Consider the following 21217-nt stretch of genomic DNA (forward strand, 5'->3'; position numbering starts at 1 on the left):
CAGACGACGACGGTACGCGTCTATTATTGGGATATTATTGTTGTGTTATTTTTGATTTGTAGCTAGGTGGTGTAAAATGTAAATGTGTAATCCAGGGCTGTATAATATGGATAATATTTCTAAACGTAAATTACTGCAATTATTGTACTTATGTTTTATACCTACATTAATAATTATTGCAAATAGATAATTCCGACTTTTTTTTAAATCATAAATATTTCATTAGTGAGGGGAGGCCTTAAAAAATACGGCCTTTGGTGTAAGACTTTTTTTCGGTTCAATAATAAGGTAGCGCCGGTTATTAGCTAGGCTGCTACTGCGGATAAAGTCTAGTCACGCCTACTCAAAATTCAAAACCCACAAAAGTGTTACCCGGTTTTAAACCCGAAACCCGAAAAAAATTGTACCCAATTTTTAAAACGAAACCCGAAACCCTCAAAAAATTGTACCCGGTTTTTAAAACGAAACCCGAAACCCGCAAAAAATTGTACTTACCCGGTTTTTAATACGAAACCAGAAACCCGTAAAAAAATTTACCCAGCTTTTAACACGAAAAACGAAACCTGCAAAAAATTGTACTAGGTTTTGAACACGAAACCCGAAACCCGCAAATATTGTACTCGGTTTTGAACACGAAACCCGAAACCCGAAATATTTTAACCCGTTTTGACTCCCTGGTTCTACCTAAAACTCCATGGAATTAAAGACTAAAGAATAATGAATAAATGTTTTGTTAAAAATACAATATTTTTTTTTTGTAATTACCTAAGTAATAGCATCGATTATAAATACTAGAATATAGAATCAATGCTAATAGGTACGCAGCACGATTAAAGATATAATTTTATCTATAATTATATCTTTAATCGTGGTACGGTGGTACGCAGGAAGGTACTTTTATTTTTCTAAATTAACATTTAACTTGTATTTTACGTATTTTATGCCTATATGCCTACTTATATGCAATATGCTTATATGCCTATTTGCATAAACAAATAAAGTAATATAATATGATCAATACGAAAAATAATGTAAAAAAATCTTCGAAAAATAATACAAATGTATTAGAATGTTTAATCAACTAATCGATATTGTAGTTTATAATTTTAGATTCTTAGTGAAACGACGAATGTATTGATTTTACAATGATGAAAAACAAAAGAAAAATTAAGGAAAAACTGGAATTTTTACGTAAAATCTGTTTTCGAGAAAATCGATTTTCGTTTTTAGTGCAACTCTAAATATTTTGACTTATTTTGAGCTCTTTACGGACATTTTCAGTTTCCATTTTTTTTATTTTTTTTTTTCTATAAATATCAATAAAATTTTATTCGTTGGTTAAAAAATCTTGAAAATTTAATAGAAGGCTCCTAGTATATTGTTTCAAAGGCAGATGAAAAAAATTAAAAATCCATAACCACAATTTTTTTTTATAAGCATCTAAAGTTCAAATATTGACAAAATACGTAAAAATGACCAAAATTTGCAAATTATTTTGAGTTAGAAATTCATAAAAAATTTTATTTTTAAATCTAAGATTTGAAAATGTTATACAAGATCTTTCATACGTTTGTTTATCTTTATAAAAAAAAAAATGTCTTCAAGCAAAACAAATTACATTTTTATGAGCGTTTGAATTTCATATTTTTACAAGATTAGAATTTAAAATTATAATACTAATGTATGTTTAAGAGGACGTTATACCCGCATGTGTTGTCTCCGTCTTACAAGTGCGTAACATAGCAAATTCTACGCTCAGCAGAACACGTGTAGCTCCGTTAGTTTAAAAATTAAAGTGAATTGGCCTCTTATAAAATGTAATGGTAAGATTATTATCTAGACAACCTCATGGGCTTTTTATTATATTTTAATTTTAAAGCAAGCTATGAGTATTTTAAAATTGTAAATTGTTTATACATCTTTAAGTACTCATAACTCACTTAAAAATTAAAATATACTAAAAAGCCCATGAGGTTGTGTAGATAATAATCTTACCTTTAAATGTGTTAAGAGGTCAATTTAATCTAATTTGTAAACCAACGGAGCTACACGTGTTCTGCTGAGCGTAGGATGTTACGCACTTGTAAGATGGAGACAACACATGCAGGTATAACGTCCTCTTAATATTCAATTATAATTTGATAATATAATATAATTACTATAATATTCAAACAATATTTGTTTTTACCAACAAAAAATCTTACAAATTTACAATACATATGTATAACATGTTATATTTAGATATAATAAACTTACCACTAAATTTGTATTCGTCTGTTTTTTAAAATCGACCATTGATTATGTGGTATCTTAATTCTTATTTATATAATTACCTATATCTAATTTATTAGTTAACAATTTATTTTTCTACTCTCAATACAACTTAAGAGGTTAATCTCTCATCAGAATAATTGACCTAACCATAGAATAATCTGTGACCTCACATCAAAGATGTGTCTTAATCAGTTGACGTTCTTTCGATTGATGCAACTGCTACAGGAGAAGTCAAGGCCAAACGACAAATTTGATTAACACGTCATGGTAAAATATGATTTACATCTTCTGATTTTTCCAGAATTAATTAATAATGTTTTATCTGTGTTATCTTATCCAAGACAAAATTCATCTATTTTGTCAATGATTTATCACAGAATCATAGAGTAATAATAAATTACTCTATGCACAGAATAGATAGAATCATAAAGGACACTCTTTATAGATGTAAACAAAATCGTGACGGGATGGCGGCCATCTTCCTAACGCGCACAGTTTTATTTACATACTAAATAATATTTCTAGTTCTGATTAACTGTTGTCTGTTTGAACTAAATAATTACCCAGCTTGAAAATTTGTACCTACACTTCTTGATGGGAATGAAGAAATGATTTTTTTACATTATCCAATGAAATATTACGTTTATTAAATGATTGAGAAAATAATAGAAATAATTGTTGAATAGGAAAAATACATTATTTTAAATTATCTGTTGCTAGTTTAAAAAGGGTATCGAGAACTATTTTAAATTCTTTTCTATAAAATAGATGCATTCTAAATTTAGTTTGGGTTGTTGCATTACAATAATTGAATGAATCAAATCGTTATTAGAAGATAATATTTTACGATGATGGTTTTTAAAAATCGATTTCTGAGTTGGTTCCAAGTGAGTTGGCTAACTCTTTAGCACTATTAATTAAATTGTCCATTGCGTGATAATCAGAGTTGATTTGATTTCTGTCCATGTTTTCATTGTGCTATCAATTACAGATATTGCATCAAATTATACATACATTTTTTGCTGCACGAGTTTCAATACCTACCTAAGATACTTCAGTTTGAGTTTCTATATAATATTTTTCATAACTGATGAAAGAAACAAAAAAACCCCACTAGTTTCGCCAATGGGTGGACCCGTTCAGGACAGTTCTGTTCACTCTCCAGACACAACAATAAAAAACCTACATTGTTGTAAAACCAATACTTTTAATTTTCATTAATAGTTCAATCATAATCTAAAATAGATTTAGATTTTGAAAAAAGTACCCATATTGCAAATGAAAATTCATTACTCTAGGTCCATACAATTTATTGCATACCATTTTTATTTGGTTCAGCTGATATTATTGTACAGTCAAATAATAAATTACCTAAATATTAAAGAAATAGGACCAAGGCTAAAATATTTTTTTACTATTATCTATATATTTAAATGCATTAACTATTCTAATATATTATAAAGCATTATATATTAAGCTTATATACTACTTCATTAGACAAAAGGTATTATATTAGTTTTATTTTTATTCCCCAACTTGTACTTGTATTGTTATAATGAAATGTGTGGATTTAGATTTTATATAGGTACCAAACTATATTGGTCTCATTTTATCTTATTTATTATATATAATAAATTATATTTGATAGTTAGTAGTATATATATTGTAAGACAGACTGTCTCCGGTCTCTGCTCGGAATCATTTTTTGAATTTAATGATTTATATTTATATTTCATAAATTATTTTTATTGCAAAAATCAAGGTATGAAAAAAAAACCACCAAGTTAATAAATTGGATGCAAATCAATGAAATGTGAATAAAATATATTGAATTGATCTTTAACAACCTTAATTATATTAAGCCTTAAACAGCTGATGGTTTAAAGTATTCATTGATATTGACATGATTTATGTTAAAATAATATTTTTATCTATTATAATTTTTTAAATTTGTTTTTTGATAAATTACAATAACACTTATAATGTAAACAAACATTAATACATTTTACATAAATATATAAATATGAATTTAATATAAAAAAAATATAATAATTACACATTATACTATAAATAAAATTAGTGTAATTCCTGACCCAATAATGACAGCTGTTCTAAGAATTCCGGTGCATTGTTCACTACAGTTGACCCATAGACAATTCTCAATTGTGGTACACCAGGTGACACAGTTTTATTTCTTACATACTCCAATAAATTTTGATATTCAATGTAATTGCCTCCGCCAACTATAAACACTATAACCTCACTAAAATTATTTTTTGACTTAAACCCATCGGAACTACGTAGCTGTTTTGGATCAAAATAACGAAATTCATCTGATGTGCCAGATGACTGTTTATTTTCTAATAATTCATCAACAATTCTAGTCACAGGAAACGTGTGTCTTTTAACTACTAAATTTTTTACTCCTTCCATAACAAATGAGGAAGTGTGAGAAAGTAATTTTTCAAACATATTAACAGATTTAGTACCACCTCCATACTGATTTGATGTTGATGTGATATTAGAAAACATTTTCCATCTTTTAATGTATTTAAGTGGGCTGAGATCACAACCTTGTTTCTCTAAAGCTGATGAATACATATCTGTGTCTGAATCTGTTATGGAATGTGTATAGATGTAATAAATTATAAAAAGTCTCATTTTATCTTCAGCAGTTCCAGCTTCTGTATCATTTATAATATCTAATATTTGCTTATCTAAAGATGCTTGGCTCATTACTTTTTCCTCAAATTCAAACAACAAATCTAAACGTCGCGATTTAATCACAGATAAAATGCTCGTAGCTAAATCCGTATGCATGTCTATTAATCTTTTCTTCTCTAATAATTGTGGTAAAGAATTAACAGCAGATGTCAGTTTAGCAGTGTTATCACTCATCATGGCTAAAGCCACATCACTTTCGCCGTCTAAACCCATAGATTCTTTCAACTGTTTTACTTCTTCTTCAGAATTCTTTAAATGCTCCAGTTCAGATTGAATTGATTCTGCTACTGTAGGAAAAGGGCTTCCTTTGTGAGTCGTCCAAAAGGAATCTTTTGGATCTAGATCAAAAGTTTTTGGTTTCTTTTGCTCTTGAGCTACTGTAACCCTATTTAAATTTAGTTTTAAAACATCATGTACTAACGCTTGATAGGTCCATGTGTGATGTAGAGGTGTTGCCATATCAATATTCCGGTCAAGTACAACCAAGAGAGGTCGTTGAAAATTGTAAATTCCAGAGTTCTCTGATGAGAATAAACTATTTCTAGTATCTCTTAAATTTTCCCTTAATTTTTTGTCTAATTTTTCAGCTACCATTTCTGCAGCATTACCACGAGCACTGCGAATAATAGGTAATGTTCCAAGAGTTACAAAAACTGAATATAAACCATCAACAGTATCATCCATCATTACTTCTACATCAGTATCTTTCGCATCTGCACGGTTCAATGCATAATATGATACTGATTGAGCATTTTGATTGCTTAATATAAACAATTCATCTTCCAAAGAAATAAAATTTAAATATTGGTCATAAATTTTATGAACATGGCTTACATTTTCAGTTTGTAATGCTGAACTAGCTAAATCCTCTAGTTTTTGACGGCAAATAGCAGATATAAAGTTTAAATAATATTTTTCATATACATTATTCTGAAAGTCTTGAGCTATTCTGTCGAGATTATCTTGATCTGGCATACAAAAATAAATAGCTGCTACGTCAGGAATGGGATCTCGTTCAGAATGAATGCTTAGGTGCAATGTTACACCACATTCTCGTAGTTCTTTAATTGGAATTAATGGTGATAGGATATCTTGGCCACGGCGATCATAAATAAGTACTTTCCATACTGGTTCTGAACCATTATCTTTATACTCTGGACTATTTAAGTTGAGCATTTGCTTCAACGCAGCAATTTGTTTGTCCCGAATTGATGTTGTCATAATTTTAGTTTTATTATTGATTTGTTAGAGAATTTTTGTTTAAGATTTTATTCAAGAAATATTGATAACATTACTGAGTCTTTTGACCTATTAAGATCTTGCAAACTTGATACAACTATAGACACATTTTATTCTGTATAACAGGATTCCTTATAAAACACCTAAAACAAAATAAAAAATTAAAAAATACAATCAATCAAAAAAATTATAAAAAAAGATCATTTTTATGGTAATTAAGGACTAACAGTGTTGAGTCTTAACCAATATTAAAGCCTATAAGCCTACTATAAAGTTGTAGAGCTTTTTATTAATTTCTAAATTAAGTTATACATGTTTAAATCGTTGGTATTTCATACATAGAAACCTAATTAATATAGGTAAGATGAAAATGGTACAAAAATAATTTAATCTTTAACTTGTATCTAGAAACCATTAGAAATTTAATATCCTTTACTTATTTAAAAAATGGTTCAATCATAACTCAAAACATTTAGATATGTTGTTCATAATATATGAAAAAGAAAAATGTTGTCATTTTAGTCAGTGGATTATGAAAATAAAATGTGTATATATAACCTACCTTTAGTTTTTATTTACTGCATGGATTTGTCATCAAAAGTATGGGTATGATATTAATGGTTATTTTTAATGTAATATCAATGCCATAATTATTTTAACAAGATTATATTTTAATTTAAACCTAAAATGAATGTAGAATTTAGAGGGTACCTGTGTATTAAGTAGAACACTCACTTTTAGTTAAATCCAAATGTTTCAAGCCAAAAATACATTTTAACACTTAAATAAACATATTTTGTTAGTAACCAAATTAATAAAACTTCAATAAGATCATACAATGTAATAGTTTTTATACAATTTCATGAACATTTTTAATAATATAAAAAAAACTATTAATTAAATACCTTTTGATTATTATCAATTAGTTTGTTATCAATGTAGTGTTGTCAGTTACCACGTCAGTTTGATATTTAACCAAGTACAGGGTAACATCGTTGCGTGATCGACTGACATAACCAACAAATTAAAATGTAAATAAAAAATTCACCGTCTATTGTGGGGTTTCGTTAGTATAGTGATTAGTGTCTGGACTTGTTTTTCTTTTCGCTTCGCGTTTCAGAAAGGATTTCCTGGTTTAACGTGAAAATAGCCACTGTTTAAACTATAATGGCGTTAAATTTGAAAGTGAAAGTACACCCCGTTGTGTTGTTTCAAATCGTGGATGCGTATGAACGTAGGAATGTCGATGCCCATCGAGTAATTGGAACATTGATGGGTAAGTGCATAAACTAAAATAAATACAAAACATTTTGGCCTGTCATTAATAAATTCTTACATTCCAGGTACGGTCGACAAAGGTGTAGTTGAAGTGACCAATTCTTTTGGTGTCCCTCATAAAGAATATGAAGACACTGTTAGTACATTCTCATAAACTCTTTTTTTGATTGTTTAACTTCCAACGCTTTATACATTTTAAGGTTGAAGCTGATATTGTATATGCGGCAGATATGTTCAAAATGAATCAAAAGGTCAATAGATCTGAACAAATTGTTGGATGGTGGGCTACAGGTAATGAGGTAACTACACATTCATCAACCATACATGAGTATTACTTGATGGAATGTAACAATCCAGTACACATCACTTTGGATACAACATTAAAAAACGATAATATGGGTTTGAAAGCATACGTTAGGTAAGTTATTGATTTTAGTTTAGATATATAAATATATTAATTACAACTGAATTTACTCTAGCAAGCGTGAGTAATATGTTAATATTTTAATTTTTGAAACTATTTTTAGTTGTTGCTATTTTGTGTGAACATTCAAATAGGTACCTAAATTTAATTTAATATATTTTATTACAGTACTCAAATTGGTGTTCCTGGAGGCAAAACTGGGAATATGTTTATTAATGTACCAATTGAAGTTACATGCTATCAACCTGAAACAGTTGGACGTATGTCAATATTTATACACATTTGTCGTTTTTTTCTCATTACCAATATAATTAAAAATATCTGTAGTACCCATAGCAATGATATTATCAATATCTATAATATTGTAGTGGTATTATAATTTATAATTAGCCAAAAGCCGTCATATTACATAGTTCGCATATGCTGAATGACGCCAATTGGTGTCATTCCCCTTGTTATTAAATGCACTATAATTTGGTCAGTGTTACAATTAAAATTTTTGTTTTTCGTCAGCGTCTTCTATAAGCATTTTTTCATAAACAAGTGCAAACCTTACAATGATATTTTAATTTTTCAATTTTTAGTAATTTTTTTTTTAAAACTAAAAATAAACACAAATATCATCCGCAGTGAACGTGTTGACGTGGGATCCCACGACTCGTGTATATGACGAATATTTGGTATTCATGGATACTCGCCGACTAATGGAATTTGAGTACTTGTACGAAGATTCGTTATTCGCCACCTTTCCGTCGATTGTCGGTAACTTGCCGATTATTCGTGGACATTTGTCAAATGCACGAGTCGTGGGATCCCGCCTTTGAAATAAAAATATTATTGCCTGAGTAAACTCAAAAATAATAATAAACAATTACATTTTTGTTGTACAAAACTACCAGCATTACATTTCCCTTTCATAATTTTTCCTGTAATATTTATTTGTATTATAGTAGTATTGTTCTCTTTTAGTAAGCTTGTGCCAGAAAACTGTAGCTGTTGGACAAAAATGTCAAGAACCAATCGCTGAGCTGGTACAAATTGAAGAGGCATCATCTAAAATCTCAGATCTATTGGAGGTAGTTTTATCTTACATTGATAAAGTGTTGGCATCGAGTGACTGTAATGCAGCTGACAACAGTCACATTGGTCGTATATTGCTTGACCTGATGCACAGTGTACCTCATGTGACACCTGATCGATTTGAAGAAATGTTCAATTCCAATGTTAAGGTAATCATTTATATTCTTTGTTTAACTATATTTTAATATAATTATATATTTATGTATATTTATTTTGTTTTAGGATTTGTTGATGGTTATCACTTTATCTCAACTGACCAAGACCCAATTAGAGCTCAACGAAAAACTCACATTACTCAGTTTGTCATAAATATACCAAGTTTACCATAACAGTCCGAAACGAAAACAGCATTCTATAATCATTAGTTATGCATAATTTAGGCAATTTATGCCATAATGGAATAATTTTTATGAAGATTATAAGTATATTTGAGAATATATTGTGTTCTTAAAACATTCTTTCAAACATTCTTATTGCAATTATTTTTCAATTTTAATGTAGGTATCTTCCTTAGTTATGTAGGTATCTTTCTACTTATTATAGAATTGATTTTATATAATTCAATTTTGATTTTTTTAGTATTTCAGTACTAAATATTTTCCAGTAGGATGGGATCAGAATTTTCCTAAAAATAATATGGAAACGAGGTTGCATCAGGTTAACAGCCTGTGTAAAATATGTCAAAAAAATAAATAGATATTTGATAATTTTATGAACTCAATCTACATTAAGCCAATTAAAATAATATAATATTAAAAATAATACAAGCAAGTGAAACAACAAACTAATAAGTTGTTATAATAGGTTTTGAAATTAATTTTTAACTTATTTGACTACGAAATAATGTATTGTTTTTATAAATAAAAAATAATTGAGTTATTTAATATTTATTTTTGATATTAAAAAAAATTCATTACCCCCTACAAGACACAGTATAGAAGCTATTTTACAATTTCTATTTTTCTTAAAATAAACCTTGGTCCTTTTTGTTTTGAGCAAAATAAAATTCTTAAGAAATTATATAGGAAGTATGAGTACTTAGTAAGTACTATAGTTATATACCTAACCTTTTAATATATGCTGGAGACTGCAGTCTACTCTGATATCAAAACTAAAAAATTACTTATAATAACGATTTCATTAATGAACTATATATTATTAAAAGGTCTCCCTGAGATTGCTGGTCAAAGTTTAAAAAATCAAGTAGAGTTAAATTAATGAAAAAAAATTTTCCAAACATCAACAAAATAGGTTACAAAAACAAAAAATCGATGGACATCTTCTGAAATCATTAAAACCTTTTGATGAAAACAACAATAACAATATCCAAACGTACTATTTGTCATGAGATACGTTACCAAGCAACTCGGCCAAGCCGTGAGCCCTGTACCGTATACGAACAGCTGTAATTGTACGAATCAATTATTACAAATGCATATTAATATACCAATTTTGAAGGATTTAGTTCCTCTTACATTGAGTTACATAGTTACATCACAAAATATGTGAAATATCAATAAATGTCCAGCGTTAGGATTTGGCAAAGTTCCTTTAAAAAAAGTCCTCGTTCTGTTCCTTGTTAATTTCTTAATATATGAACTCGTTCTATGTTCTTGTTCCTATTCCTAACTCGTTCCAATTTCTATTCATTTTTAACCAAGTTATTAAAAAAAATGTTGTTTTAGAATAAAAAAAATATATTTCAAGTTTTAACTGTCGTCAATTTAGTAAGCAAGACAAATAAATTCATATACGTCTTACCAGGATGAATTCATTTTTGCAAAAACATTGTATTTGCATGCCAATTTTCCTAAAATGATAGTAATTTTGTTGTTTTAAGTATGAACTATTTGTTTGAAAAATGTTGTATTGCATTTTCAAGCTTTAGGTATCTATACAAATTTAATATTTTATACATTTAAACTACAAATTAATTATTGAGATTTTGTCAACATTTGAACATGTTTATAAAAAATAATCTTGTCCATGTTAATATTTTTAGATAGAAGATATTCTAACCAAGGTTACCCAACTATTTTTCATATATTTTCGGTTTCCCAAATTTTTTAAAAATACTGAGAAACTTCAATTTCAGCGTTCCAAAGTTCCATTTAGATCCAATTTGCTTCCAAAAACCTCTATCCAAGTTTATGATTAGAGCATTTTTTCTTCTAGAAAAGTTAAGAAGTTGAAGTTGTACAAACATTTTTAAATACCTCACCTAAGCAAATAAAATTATTAGACTGGGTGAAATAAAAATAAATTGTAATTAAGTGTCAATCCTCCAACCCCCCATTGAAAAATCCGGCTTACGACATTGGCCCCAAAATTTGCAGCACTTCACCCCACCCAAGACTTGGACCTTGCCTATAATAGATGTCCGCGCAGTAAGATCCTTTGGAAAAATTTTATATGCCTACTAACAAATGTTGATAATTAATAATTGAAGAACAAATAATGTTGCTAGTTTTGTAAATAGTAAATTAATTGAATTAACTTAAAAATGTACACAATATTTTTCTACAAATAAAGTATTCAATTTCCCTCCGCCATTCCTAAATTATGCTTGTTTATTTTTTGTTAATAGACGTTTTCAGTATTCACAAATATGAAATATGGCATAATTATTGTATTACCCAGAACAAAATCTATACTGTATAATATTCTATAGGACATTAAATTGTATATTTAAAAAAAAGGTTTTTTAATTTTGATTTCAATTGATTGCTTATAATTAAAATAAAATAAATAATTGTTTTGTGTGCACATAAAGTTAATATGCACGTATTTTATTTTTTTTAACACAAATAAAACTAAATTTTAATTTCAAATCTAATTCAACATTCATTGCAATACACCACTTATATCTTATTGTCATATCAGGTTACAGATATTTTAAAGAGCCAATAAACTTATAACAAACATAAATATAGGCATCATAAATTTACAAACAAAAAAAGGTCATTTAGGAAAAAAAAATACAAAGTTTTTGGTTAAATTACATTTTTACCCGTAGTTTAATTCTAACAACCAAAAATGCTATAATTGTATTATTATTTATTATTATAATTATTATATTATGAGTAGTATCTTATAATAAGTTTAATAAATTGCTTTAATGGAAGATAGTCAACATTACACAACTATATTAGTAAGTTGGTGTTAGAACACTTAAAAAGCTCTTAAAAAACCACTTCTATAACAATGTTGAGTCAATTATTATATAGTTAAAGTACTCAACAAGTATTGCATAGTTATGAAAAAATGGGTCAACGAGGCATTTTAATAATTATTTATAATTCAATATGCAGACAATCATTAAAGGTTTTGTGAGTCATGAGTACCTATTAAGTTACATCTACAAATAAGATATATTATGTATTCTGCGTTCTGAACCAACATATTAAATTTTTGGTAACTTTGGCCTAACAACTAAAGGGTTGTTCTTTTCAATAGAGTTGCGACCGTTTTTTTGATAATCGTAGGAGCAATTGTGCGATTCTGAGTACCTGAAATATAATACAAATACAATAAATTATAATTTACAATTTAAATTTATACTTCAAAATGAATAATAATAATTTCTTTTTGCTCCAAACTTTTATATGTTTTTAACTAGAACTAGAAGTATAAATTAGATATATTTTAAAATATTAATTAAATAATTTAAACTTATTTAAAAGTTAGGTAACTTACCTATGTACTGGACAAAAAGTAAGCCCACATCGACATGTATACTGAGCGCTAATAGTTAGTTTCTTATTGCATTGAGCGCAACGTTTTTTCTTTTTCTCAACTACTTGATCGGGTATAGTCTGATTCAGATCTTCAGGTACAATAGTCGGAGATTTTTTTTCCACTCTATTACTTTCTGATTCCATAGGTTCTTCATCATCATCAAGTTGAATAGGCATGTCTGATCTATTCAGTATCCTATGTATAGCTCCCAATCCCGAATTGTTGGATAGAGACATGGCAGTCATTTGTTCAGTCGGTGATGCTTGTCTAGAAACATTTATGTGGATGTTATGGGATAACACCAATGATGAACTACTAGGACGCCTAGACCAATCTGTACTGGACACATCAATATCAGTACCAGATTCTGAGATACTGAAATCAGAACAATGTTTTAAAAATATTGTTGTAACTTATAAATAATATATACTACAGTAATTAAAAACAAATGTATCATTTTATAAATACAAATACAATACTTAATTGACTAAAGTAAGTCTAAACTTAACATTTTATATAGTATAATATTGTATAATTTATATATCATACAATTAATATCATTCATTTAATTGATTTCAACATTATTAGTAAACCAATAAACAATTACAACAAACAATAAATGTATTTAAAGGTTATAAAAATTGCCAATATCAATAAAATAAAAATAATTTTTATAATTGTTTACAATTAAACAATGAATTTATATGACATACTCATCTAATTAACCATGATAATTATAAGCCCTTTCATTCCACAAAAAAAATTAACCCAGAGGCGATGTAAAAAATCAGGTACTGCCAAATCTATAATTTAAAAAAGGATATCTTCACTAAAATATGTATTATATAAATACACTTAAATTAGGATACTAATATTACAGTAATTGAAAATTGAAATCATTTAAATTGTCTATAGAATAAGTAAACAAAAATATAACTACAAAGAATAAAAACAGATAAATATTCTACCTTACTATCAAATTTTTATAAAATAAATTATTAATTTAAAGTATATATTTCATGTAATTTGTTTGATGGTGTAAATTAAAATACCTGTCAATGCTTGAAGTACTACCACTATGTCTAGGTTCATTCATGATATGGCAAAGTTGTCTTGTTGTAGTTGATTTTGCATTCTTATCCGAGCATGTACTTGTGATGGTTGGCAAAACTGGTATTCTTGAGAATTCAGCACTACGAACATACTTCCCCAAAACTGGAGTAGATTGAACAATAGGTAATCTCCATGTATGTAGCTTGCTACTATCTTTTTCAGTCTTCATTTGTGATTTTTCTGGTGCTGAAGCTGATTTGCGATGCTCAGGTTTTGTTCTTTTTAACTGGAAATTTTTATAAATTTTTGTTCATAGAGAAAAAGTATTGTTTAATATAATATACATGAAAATAAATTAAGATGTGATAATAGTATATTTAATTGCTAGGTGAAATATTGTGGTCAGTTACCTAAATATATTTAATTTAAAATTATATTTATCATCAGGTTGGAATAGCACAAAAGCAAATAATATGATTTATACACTTTTTAACTGTTAATAATATGAGGGATGCCAACCAGTGATGGAACGAAATGTGATACATTTTAGGCTAATAAATCTCTACAACATTTTCTATTGAGTTTATGGGTTATATATTGGATGCTATTTGCGATATGAATAGGTAAGTATGGGTATGTAGTAAAAAGACCTGTAATGAATGGTAGCTTATTTGATCAATTGATTTGATTTTGAGGTGAGTGTAGTGTGAAGTCAGATACAAATCAAGGTTCAGAGGTTATCATACGGAGAGTGCAAATCCGGAACAAATTAGAAGATCCCCAAATTTGGATTGCATATGTTATTATAATGGGCCAAAAAGGATGTATACATATTACACAATACATTTGGTGTGGATGGGAGCTTTGATTTAAAATTGGACAAAGTAGATGTAATTTTATTTTATAATTTAGAACAAATAAATTAACATAATTAAACTATTTTTTTTTTTTTTAAAGGAAAAGTTATTTTATTAGATATAGAATAACTTACCATGTAATAAAGCTATAAGATTAGGTGAATAGTCACAAATAAGTAGAGCATGAAACAAATCATTTGTGTAACTTTCCCTTAACTCTCAAGAAACTAACAATGAATGTTAAAGTATTTTGTATAGTAATAATGAGAATATAAACCAGTATAACAAGTATCTATGTTAAAAATAAAATCATTAAATAATTAGATTTTGTCAAAAACTGGCTTTGAGTATCCTTATTTTTTAGTAACTTTTTTTTATCCTTAATTATTTTGAAAAGTAATGGAAATTGCTACTAAAACCCAACAGTATAAATTAGATACAATTTTTCACCAGAAATCTTCTCCGAAGTTAAAGAATTTTTTCTAGTGTCTTCAAACAAACACAAAAAAAAACACACAATGATGTGAAGCAAATATGATTAATATGATGGCTGTGCTTAGAGTCTAAAAGAAGTTTACCAAGTATAATACAATTATGAAAATTATGCTGAAAATATATGATTAAAATGTAGTTAGTTTTATAGGTATTCCACTTCTTTACAAGTTTGAAAAAACAATTAAATGTCAGTACAATATGCCTAAAAAATTGTATACTGCTTACATCTTAAGAACTTCATTACCATGAGAATATAATATAATATTTGTTAACACAAGTATTTAAATTTTAAGTTAAAACTGTAATAAGAAATTTAAAAGATAACCAAATGACTGAAGATTTCAATTATTTAACTAATCTAAAATAAAATAAACACACAAACTGGGTATAAGGCACTTTCCATTGTCTTAGAAATTGTGAATAATTGGAATTTTATTACATATTTATCAACCGTCATAAAGCATTTATCTGCTAACCCATTTCAGATGTAGTATATCAAATTTCAAGTGTAAATAAATGAATAATAAATTATATTATAAATTATATATTATATTTGGCAGGTCATATTTGTAAAATTTTACCCTCATGAAGGTCACCAATATTAGATATGCATAAAATACATATATAAATAAATAAATAAATATTTATTTTTAACCTAAAAATTGTCCACGGACTACAGTTTGGGCGTCATTGTATTAAAAGAATATTAATAAGAAATGTAAAAATAGGCAATAAACTACAAAATTAGACTTACTTTAGATTTTGATGAAATCGATAGTGTTTCTAAATTATGTTTCAACAGCATCATCTTAAGATATGTCGTATTATTTTCAACAGATGGCTTAGATTTTTTCTTTTTTGGTATTTCTACTGTAGATATTTTTCTAGACACATTTATTTTCATATATATTACTGTTCAAAAATGAATACAGAAATATTTCAACACTTACTTAGAGGATTCCTTTAAATTTGTTAAAGAGCCATCACTATTTTCAATAACACGAAGTAAGTTAATAACTTCACCTTCACGAAATATCAAGACTGCAAGCTTACTACCCGGAGGTGCATCCTCCAATATTTCTTTTCTGGAAGATTAACAATAACAATTATGTAAGGTTAAATTACATAAGAGAATATTATATAATATAATTTAAACAATAGGTTTAAAATTAAGAGAAGCTTGGTAAAATCAAAATCATTTTCTGGATAATTCTCTATAACTTTTTGTTAGAGAAACTAAGAAAATCAATCACTCTTCAAAACAATAACTACATATGATTTCCAATGATTAAGCAGGGCTGATTAAAACAATGTATTCCTTCTACCCAAGTAAATAAGTGATCACATACAAAAAATCTCAAAAAAAATCATAATTGTAAATCCAAAACATTCTTTTGTTAAGTGTATAAATTGTTAAATCATTGATAAAAAGGTATATCACAATAATATGATGTATTTATGGTAATCTATCCCGAATACCTAAATAATAGTGAATTAGGATTAGGATACACAACAAATGAAAAGTGTATCAAATCAGAATTCTAAAAATCATAAATATGAAAACAGATTTACTTTAAAAGGAAATTGATAACTAGGTAAAATAGTTCTGTCAATAGATCGTATAAAATAAAGACATAGTTTACTACTTAGTAGGCATCTACAACAATTATTGAAGTAGGTTAGACATACCCATGTTATTTTATACTAATTTCTAGTCAATTGATTAATTATAAAAAAATACTTTTTATATTGTATATTTTTAAATAAATATGAAAAAAAATCGGTACCTACTTAAGAAAATAATAGTTTTAAGTTTATAGGTATTATTAAATTTATATACACGTAGGTTACTTTTTTATTTTTCAATATTTTGAGTCATCTATAAGTTTAATAGTAAGGTATAATTTATATTGTTTATTATTGGACTATGTAAATATAATATTACTTACTTATTTAGATTAACCAATTGTCGAATGGTATCATTATCCAAGGGTAGCATTCTACGGCTTGTCCCAATGGGGCCCCCTTGTAAAGACAATACCAATCGCAATGTTGATCCATCATGAAGATTATTATTAGCTATAGTTGTATGGTCAGATAATATTTTTTCTCCTAGGAGCAAATGTTGCTGGTTCACCGGTATACCTGGTTAATAATTAATGAAATATTGAATGCCACAAAACAGACAAATAGATATTTTATTACAATACAAACCTTCAACACGTTGTATTCGCGACTTCAATGAACTTATATAGTCAGTTGGACACACAGTAATTTCAAATGCTGTACCTGTTAGTGTTTCAATAGTAAGCGATATAGGTGAATCATCCAATTGTTCATTATCAGGGTTTGATCTCCATTTTTGTTTGCGTGACATACCTAAGTGAATTTACTAGGTATGTTCTCGAACTATTAGTGTTGTATAAACAACATTATATTATTCCAGTTTAAACAACAGCACCTGGAAAAACAAAATTGGAAATTCGTAGTAATGATGACATCACCCCCACTGGCATAAATGGTGCAACAAAGTTCAATTGCTATCGGACTGAGATTATAATTTATAACGTGTAGTGCTGTTATTATATAAGGTGAGATAGTATGTGACCTTAAGCCTCAGAGCCCAATACAATAATAATACGCATTTTATGTTTAGTCCCAGCCGTTATACGAGAGTTTTGATACACTTGAACGACTGGTATTTAAATACTTACTTATTCCAAAACGATGTCAATAAAGTTCGAAATAATTGACTTTTGAAGTCCTTATCCAGTACCTACAATCAGCTCGATGGTTGTAGGAGGTCCGTCGGCCCTCCCAGGTGATGCGCAACGAGTGTCTCTGAACGGCAGAGATGATACAATAGGTATTGGGTAAAAGTGACTAATTTGTAGACGCCTAGTGTGAATGACTTAAATACGGAAATGAATAAATAATAATTCGACGTTGCTGATGGTGGTGGGTCAGTAATAGGTGATCGAACTAATGATAATAGACTATTTCCTTTTTTGTTATTATAACTATACTGTCAATTTTGAACACACTGTTAAAGGCGGATGGTGAATAATAATAATAATAAGAAAAAATAACAAACGATTAATCCACCGACAAGGACGTCGTGCACTCGTGCGCCGAAGTGTACGCGCGTCAAAAAAAAGAGAAGACGGCGACGACGACGGTGACGGTGACGACGTTGGAAAGGTGTGTGGCCGTGTGGGGGACCCCGGAACGGAAGTGCAAGTTGTGGACTGTGGAGACGGAGAGTCGAGTTGTAGTCGAGAGATAATAAATTATGGCAAAAGTAAAATAAAAATAATAGTAATAATACGACGATAACCGACGACACACGATCGCATTACCGTGGGAATCACGACGCCTCCGTAGTCCGTACTCCACAACAGTTGTTACTACTCCCGAAGTCCCGACTCCCGTTGTAGTATCAATTTCTTTTTCGGTTTCCCTAATTCCCTCTCGTCGGCAATTTCGACTCCCACCAAGGCTCCACAAGCACTCGTCCTATTTGTAATCGTAATGTACATTAAGAATAACGATAGATTACGATTAGATAATAATAATAAATAAAAATAAATAAATAATAATAAATAATAAATAATAAATAAATAATATAATAAATAATAATAATAATAAATAAAAAAAATTGGGAGAATTGGTAGCGATCCTATTTATATAATAAACATGAATTAAAATTGTCGTAGGTATAATATACCTTATATACCTGGTATATTATTATTATCTAATCGTAATCGGATCACTACCAATTCTCCCAATTTTTTTTCTCCCCAATAATTTTTCTCTCCAATCATATTCATTCCGAAAAATACATTTTCTTCCAAAAACTATTAGTCCAAATTAGAAAATGTCAAATAAATAATTCTCCCAATTAGTTTATTCCGAAAATTATTATCACATTCCAAAGAAAGTGATAACTGATAACATATTCTGTGATAGCTGATAATGATAACATATAGCTTATACCATGATACCATACCAGCATATACCAGTATTTTACAGTGACACAAATTTTAAAAAAACATCATACAGTGATGCCATGCTAGCGGCACTCGTCGCTACGCTCCTCGGCGCCGTCGCTCCGCTCCGCAAATCGAAAATATCCCCCTACTTGCTGTGCAACACCACGTCAAGTTGGTCACAGGGTAACCACAGTTTAACGTACAACCACTCTTATCGGTCCTTATCATTTTTCGGACAAGTGCTTATCACTCGGATAATATAAGATTATATATCGAATATTTTGGTTTCTAAATAACAATTATCCCAATTATTTATGTATATAATAAACAATTCTCCCAATTAACTTTTATTCCAAAATTGGGAAAATTGTACATGGGACAAAAATATTTTGGGTGAATTTGGATACTCCCATATAAATATAGTAAATTTAATCGTGGTAAAGTAGTGGTATACTGGTATGCATATTAATGATATGACATACAGCTGATACGACTATCATTTCGTATTGTTCTATGACTACGAAACACTAGATATAATTTAAAGATTAATGTTTATATTTATAGATTATTGATTAATAAGTTCGTGTATAATTGAATAATTCAGACCTCTACAATTTGTTTCACAATAAAGTAGCTACAGATCAAACTAAATCAGATGGGTAGAATGGTCACGATCAATTTATATACAATATGTATTACATTTTATTCATATTATCTATATATTTTGAGGAAACAGAAATAGCGTTTGGCATTTGGGGAGCTTAGCCCCTAAAGCCTTCTCCCTATTTACACTTTTCAGACAGTATTTCAATTACATCACTCGATGAACCACACTCTGGCGTACAGTCGCCAGTGTCGCCCTCTGCCTACTGTCTTATCGCCTGTAGGTCTGGGTGTCTGTAGTCAGTGGTCACCACTATAGACGTCAAACAAAAGAATCTTTTATAAAATGTCTAAATAATGTATAATATACAACTCAAAACTAAAATAATGTTGTCATGTACAACGTGTATGTTTTAAAAAATAAATATTTACTTACTTTGGTGACTTGATCATATTGTACAAGATCATTAATCGTGGCCATGTGGCGCGTACCTACTACTACCACGAATTAACTGTTGTCTGTTGTCCCTCGATTAAGATAATATTATACATTAATTATATAATATAATAATTATCTTAATCCATTATTCGTGTAATCTACAAGGGTCGAGTCGTCCAGAAGTAATTCTCATTTACCGTACCTATAGCGACACTGCTTTGTCAATTTTCGCGCCATTTTGCGTTATCATTAGTCACTGCTCACTTTATAGAATTTAGATTAGACAAGTTACTTACAACCGTTTGACTGTTTGAGTGTCTGAAACTTGGTACGATTGCGGTACTTTTCCCGAAATTTAATGTGAATATGGGATGTCAAGAATGACCTACACCTAACCAGAACTAGACTAACCGGAGTATGGACAAAAGTGCCGCCTTACCGAGTACTGCGACTGCCGAATGACGATTATTTTTAGTAACTAGTGACTGACTAGTGGCTACCGAGTTCCTAAAGTTTTCTTTGTCGTTATCGAGTAATTCTTAATTCGTTTATACCGGTGTACGTCGTCCGAGTTTTTGACAATATTTTTCGTAGTGGTTTTAATAATTCTTACATTTGGATACGGAACCATTTTTCCGTTTCGATGAAAATATACATACTCAATACGAAGTGTGCTTGACCTTTTGTTTGGACGTAGTTTAGGTATATATTATTATATTTTTGTCGATTGATACCTACTTTTGTATTGCATTTGTATTTTTTACAAGTAGGTACGTCAAGTGTAAATAACATTCCTCAATATTTTTTATTCTAACTAGGTATTTGTAATAATGAATAACTCCGCAACGAGTTCCGGAAGCCGTGGCGATTCAGAAGTTGTAAGCAAAAAACGTAAAATTGATCACAAGGTCGACGGTTCCATTGTCAAAGTAGTATTAAAGAATTTCATGTGAGTTGCTTTACATCCTCAAAACCTGTAAAAATGTTAATTTAGTTATGATTTTGTGGATAATTGTACTTA

General features: G+C 28.8%; 3 protein-coding genes across 6 annotated transcripts; 1 reads left to right on the forward strand and 2 right to left on the reverse strand.

The window, feature by feature from the left end:
* Positions 1-4081: 4081 nt before the first annotated feature.
* LOC100163207 (sec1 family domain-containing protein 1) lies at positions 4082-7142 on the reverse strand. Of its 3 annotated transcripts, none has more exons than XM_001951746.4 (2): positions 6973-7142; positions 4082-6380 (listed from the first exon to the last, which is right to left on the reverse strand). In XM_001951746.4, the coding sequence occupies exon 2, from the start codon at positions 6217-6219 to the stop codon at positions 4351-4353; it is 1869 nt and encodes a 622-aa protein (XP_001951781.1). In that variant the 5' UTR covers positions 6220-6380; positions 6973-7142; the 3' UTR covers positions 4082-4350. The 3 variants fall into 3 exon arrangements, with proteins under 3 accessions (XP_001951781.1, XP_003242270.1, XP_008179762.1); XM_003242222.4 differs by having other exon boundaries at positions 6800-7134; XM_008181540.3 differs by having other exon boundaries at positions 6949-7080.
* A 128-nt stretch (positions 7143-7270) lies between these two features.
* Eif3f (eukaryotic translation initiation factor 3 subunit F) lies at positions 7271-9477 on the forward strand. Its single transcript, NM_001162184.2, is given in 6 exon segments — positions 7271-7513; positions 7581-7651; positions 7716-7933; positions 8108-8199; positions 8909-9168; positions 9242-9477. Coding segments are annotated over 6 exon segments (837 nt in total). The 5' UTR covers positions 7271-7404; the 3' UTR covers positions 9329-9477.
* A 2383-nt stretch (positions 9478-11860) lies between these two features.
* LOC100168628 (AN1-type zinc finger protein 4) lies at positions 11861-20304 on the reverse strand. 2 transcript variants are annotated; one of them, XM_008181543.3, is made up of 8 exons: positions 20194-20304; positions 17377-17623; positions 17112-17307; positions 16113-16247; positions 15917-16046; positions 13810-14096; positions 12716-13132; positions 11861-12528 (listed from the first exon to the last, which is right to left on the reverse strand). In XM_008181543.3, exons 2-8 carry the CDS (start codon positions 17537-17539, stop codon positions 12423-12425), a joined length of 1434 nt encoding a protein of 477 aa, XP_008179765.1. In that variant the 5' UTR covers positions 17540-17623; positions 20194-20304; the 3' UTR covers positions 11861-12422. The 2 variants fall into 2 exon arrangements, with proteins under 2 accessions (XP_008179765.1, XP_001946679.1); XM_001946644.4 differs by lacking the exon at positions 20194-20304 and adding an exon at positions 17877-18583.
* Between the last annotated feature and the right edge of the window lie 913 nt (positions 20305-21217).

Source organism: Acyrthosiphon pisum, chromosome A1 (assembly GCF_005508785.2).
Source record: "Acyrthosiphon pisum isolate AL4f chromosome A1, pea_aphid_22Mar2018_4r6ur, whole genome shotgun sequence".
In the NCBI taxonomy this organism is placed as follows: domain Eukaryota; kingdom Metazoa; phylum Arthropoda; class Insecta; order Hemiptera; family Aphididae; genus Acyrthosiphon; species Acyrthosiphon pisum.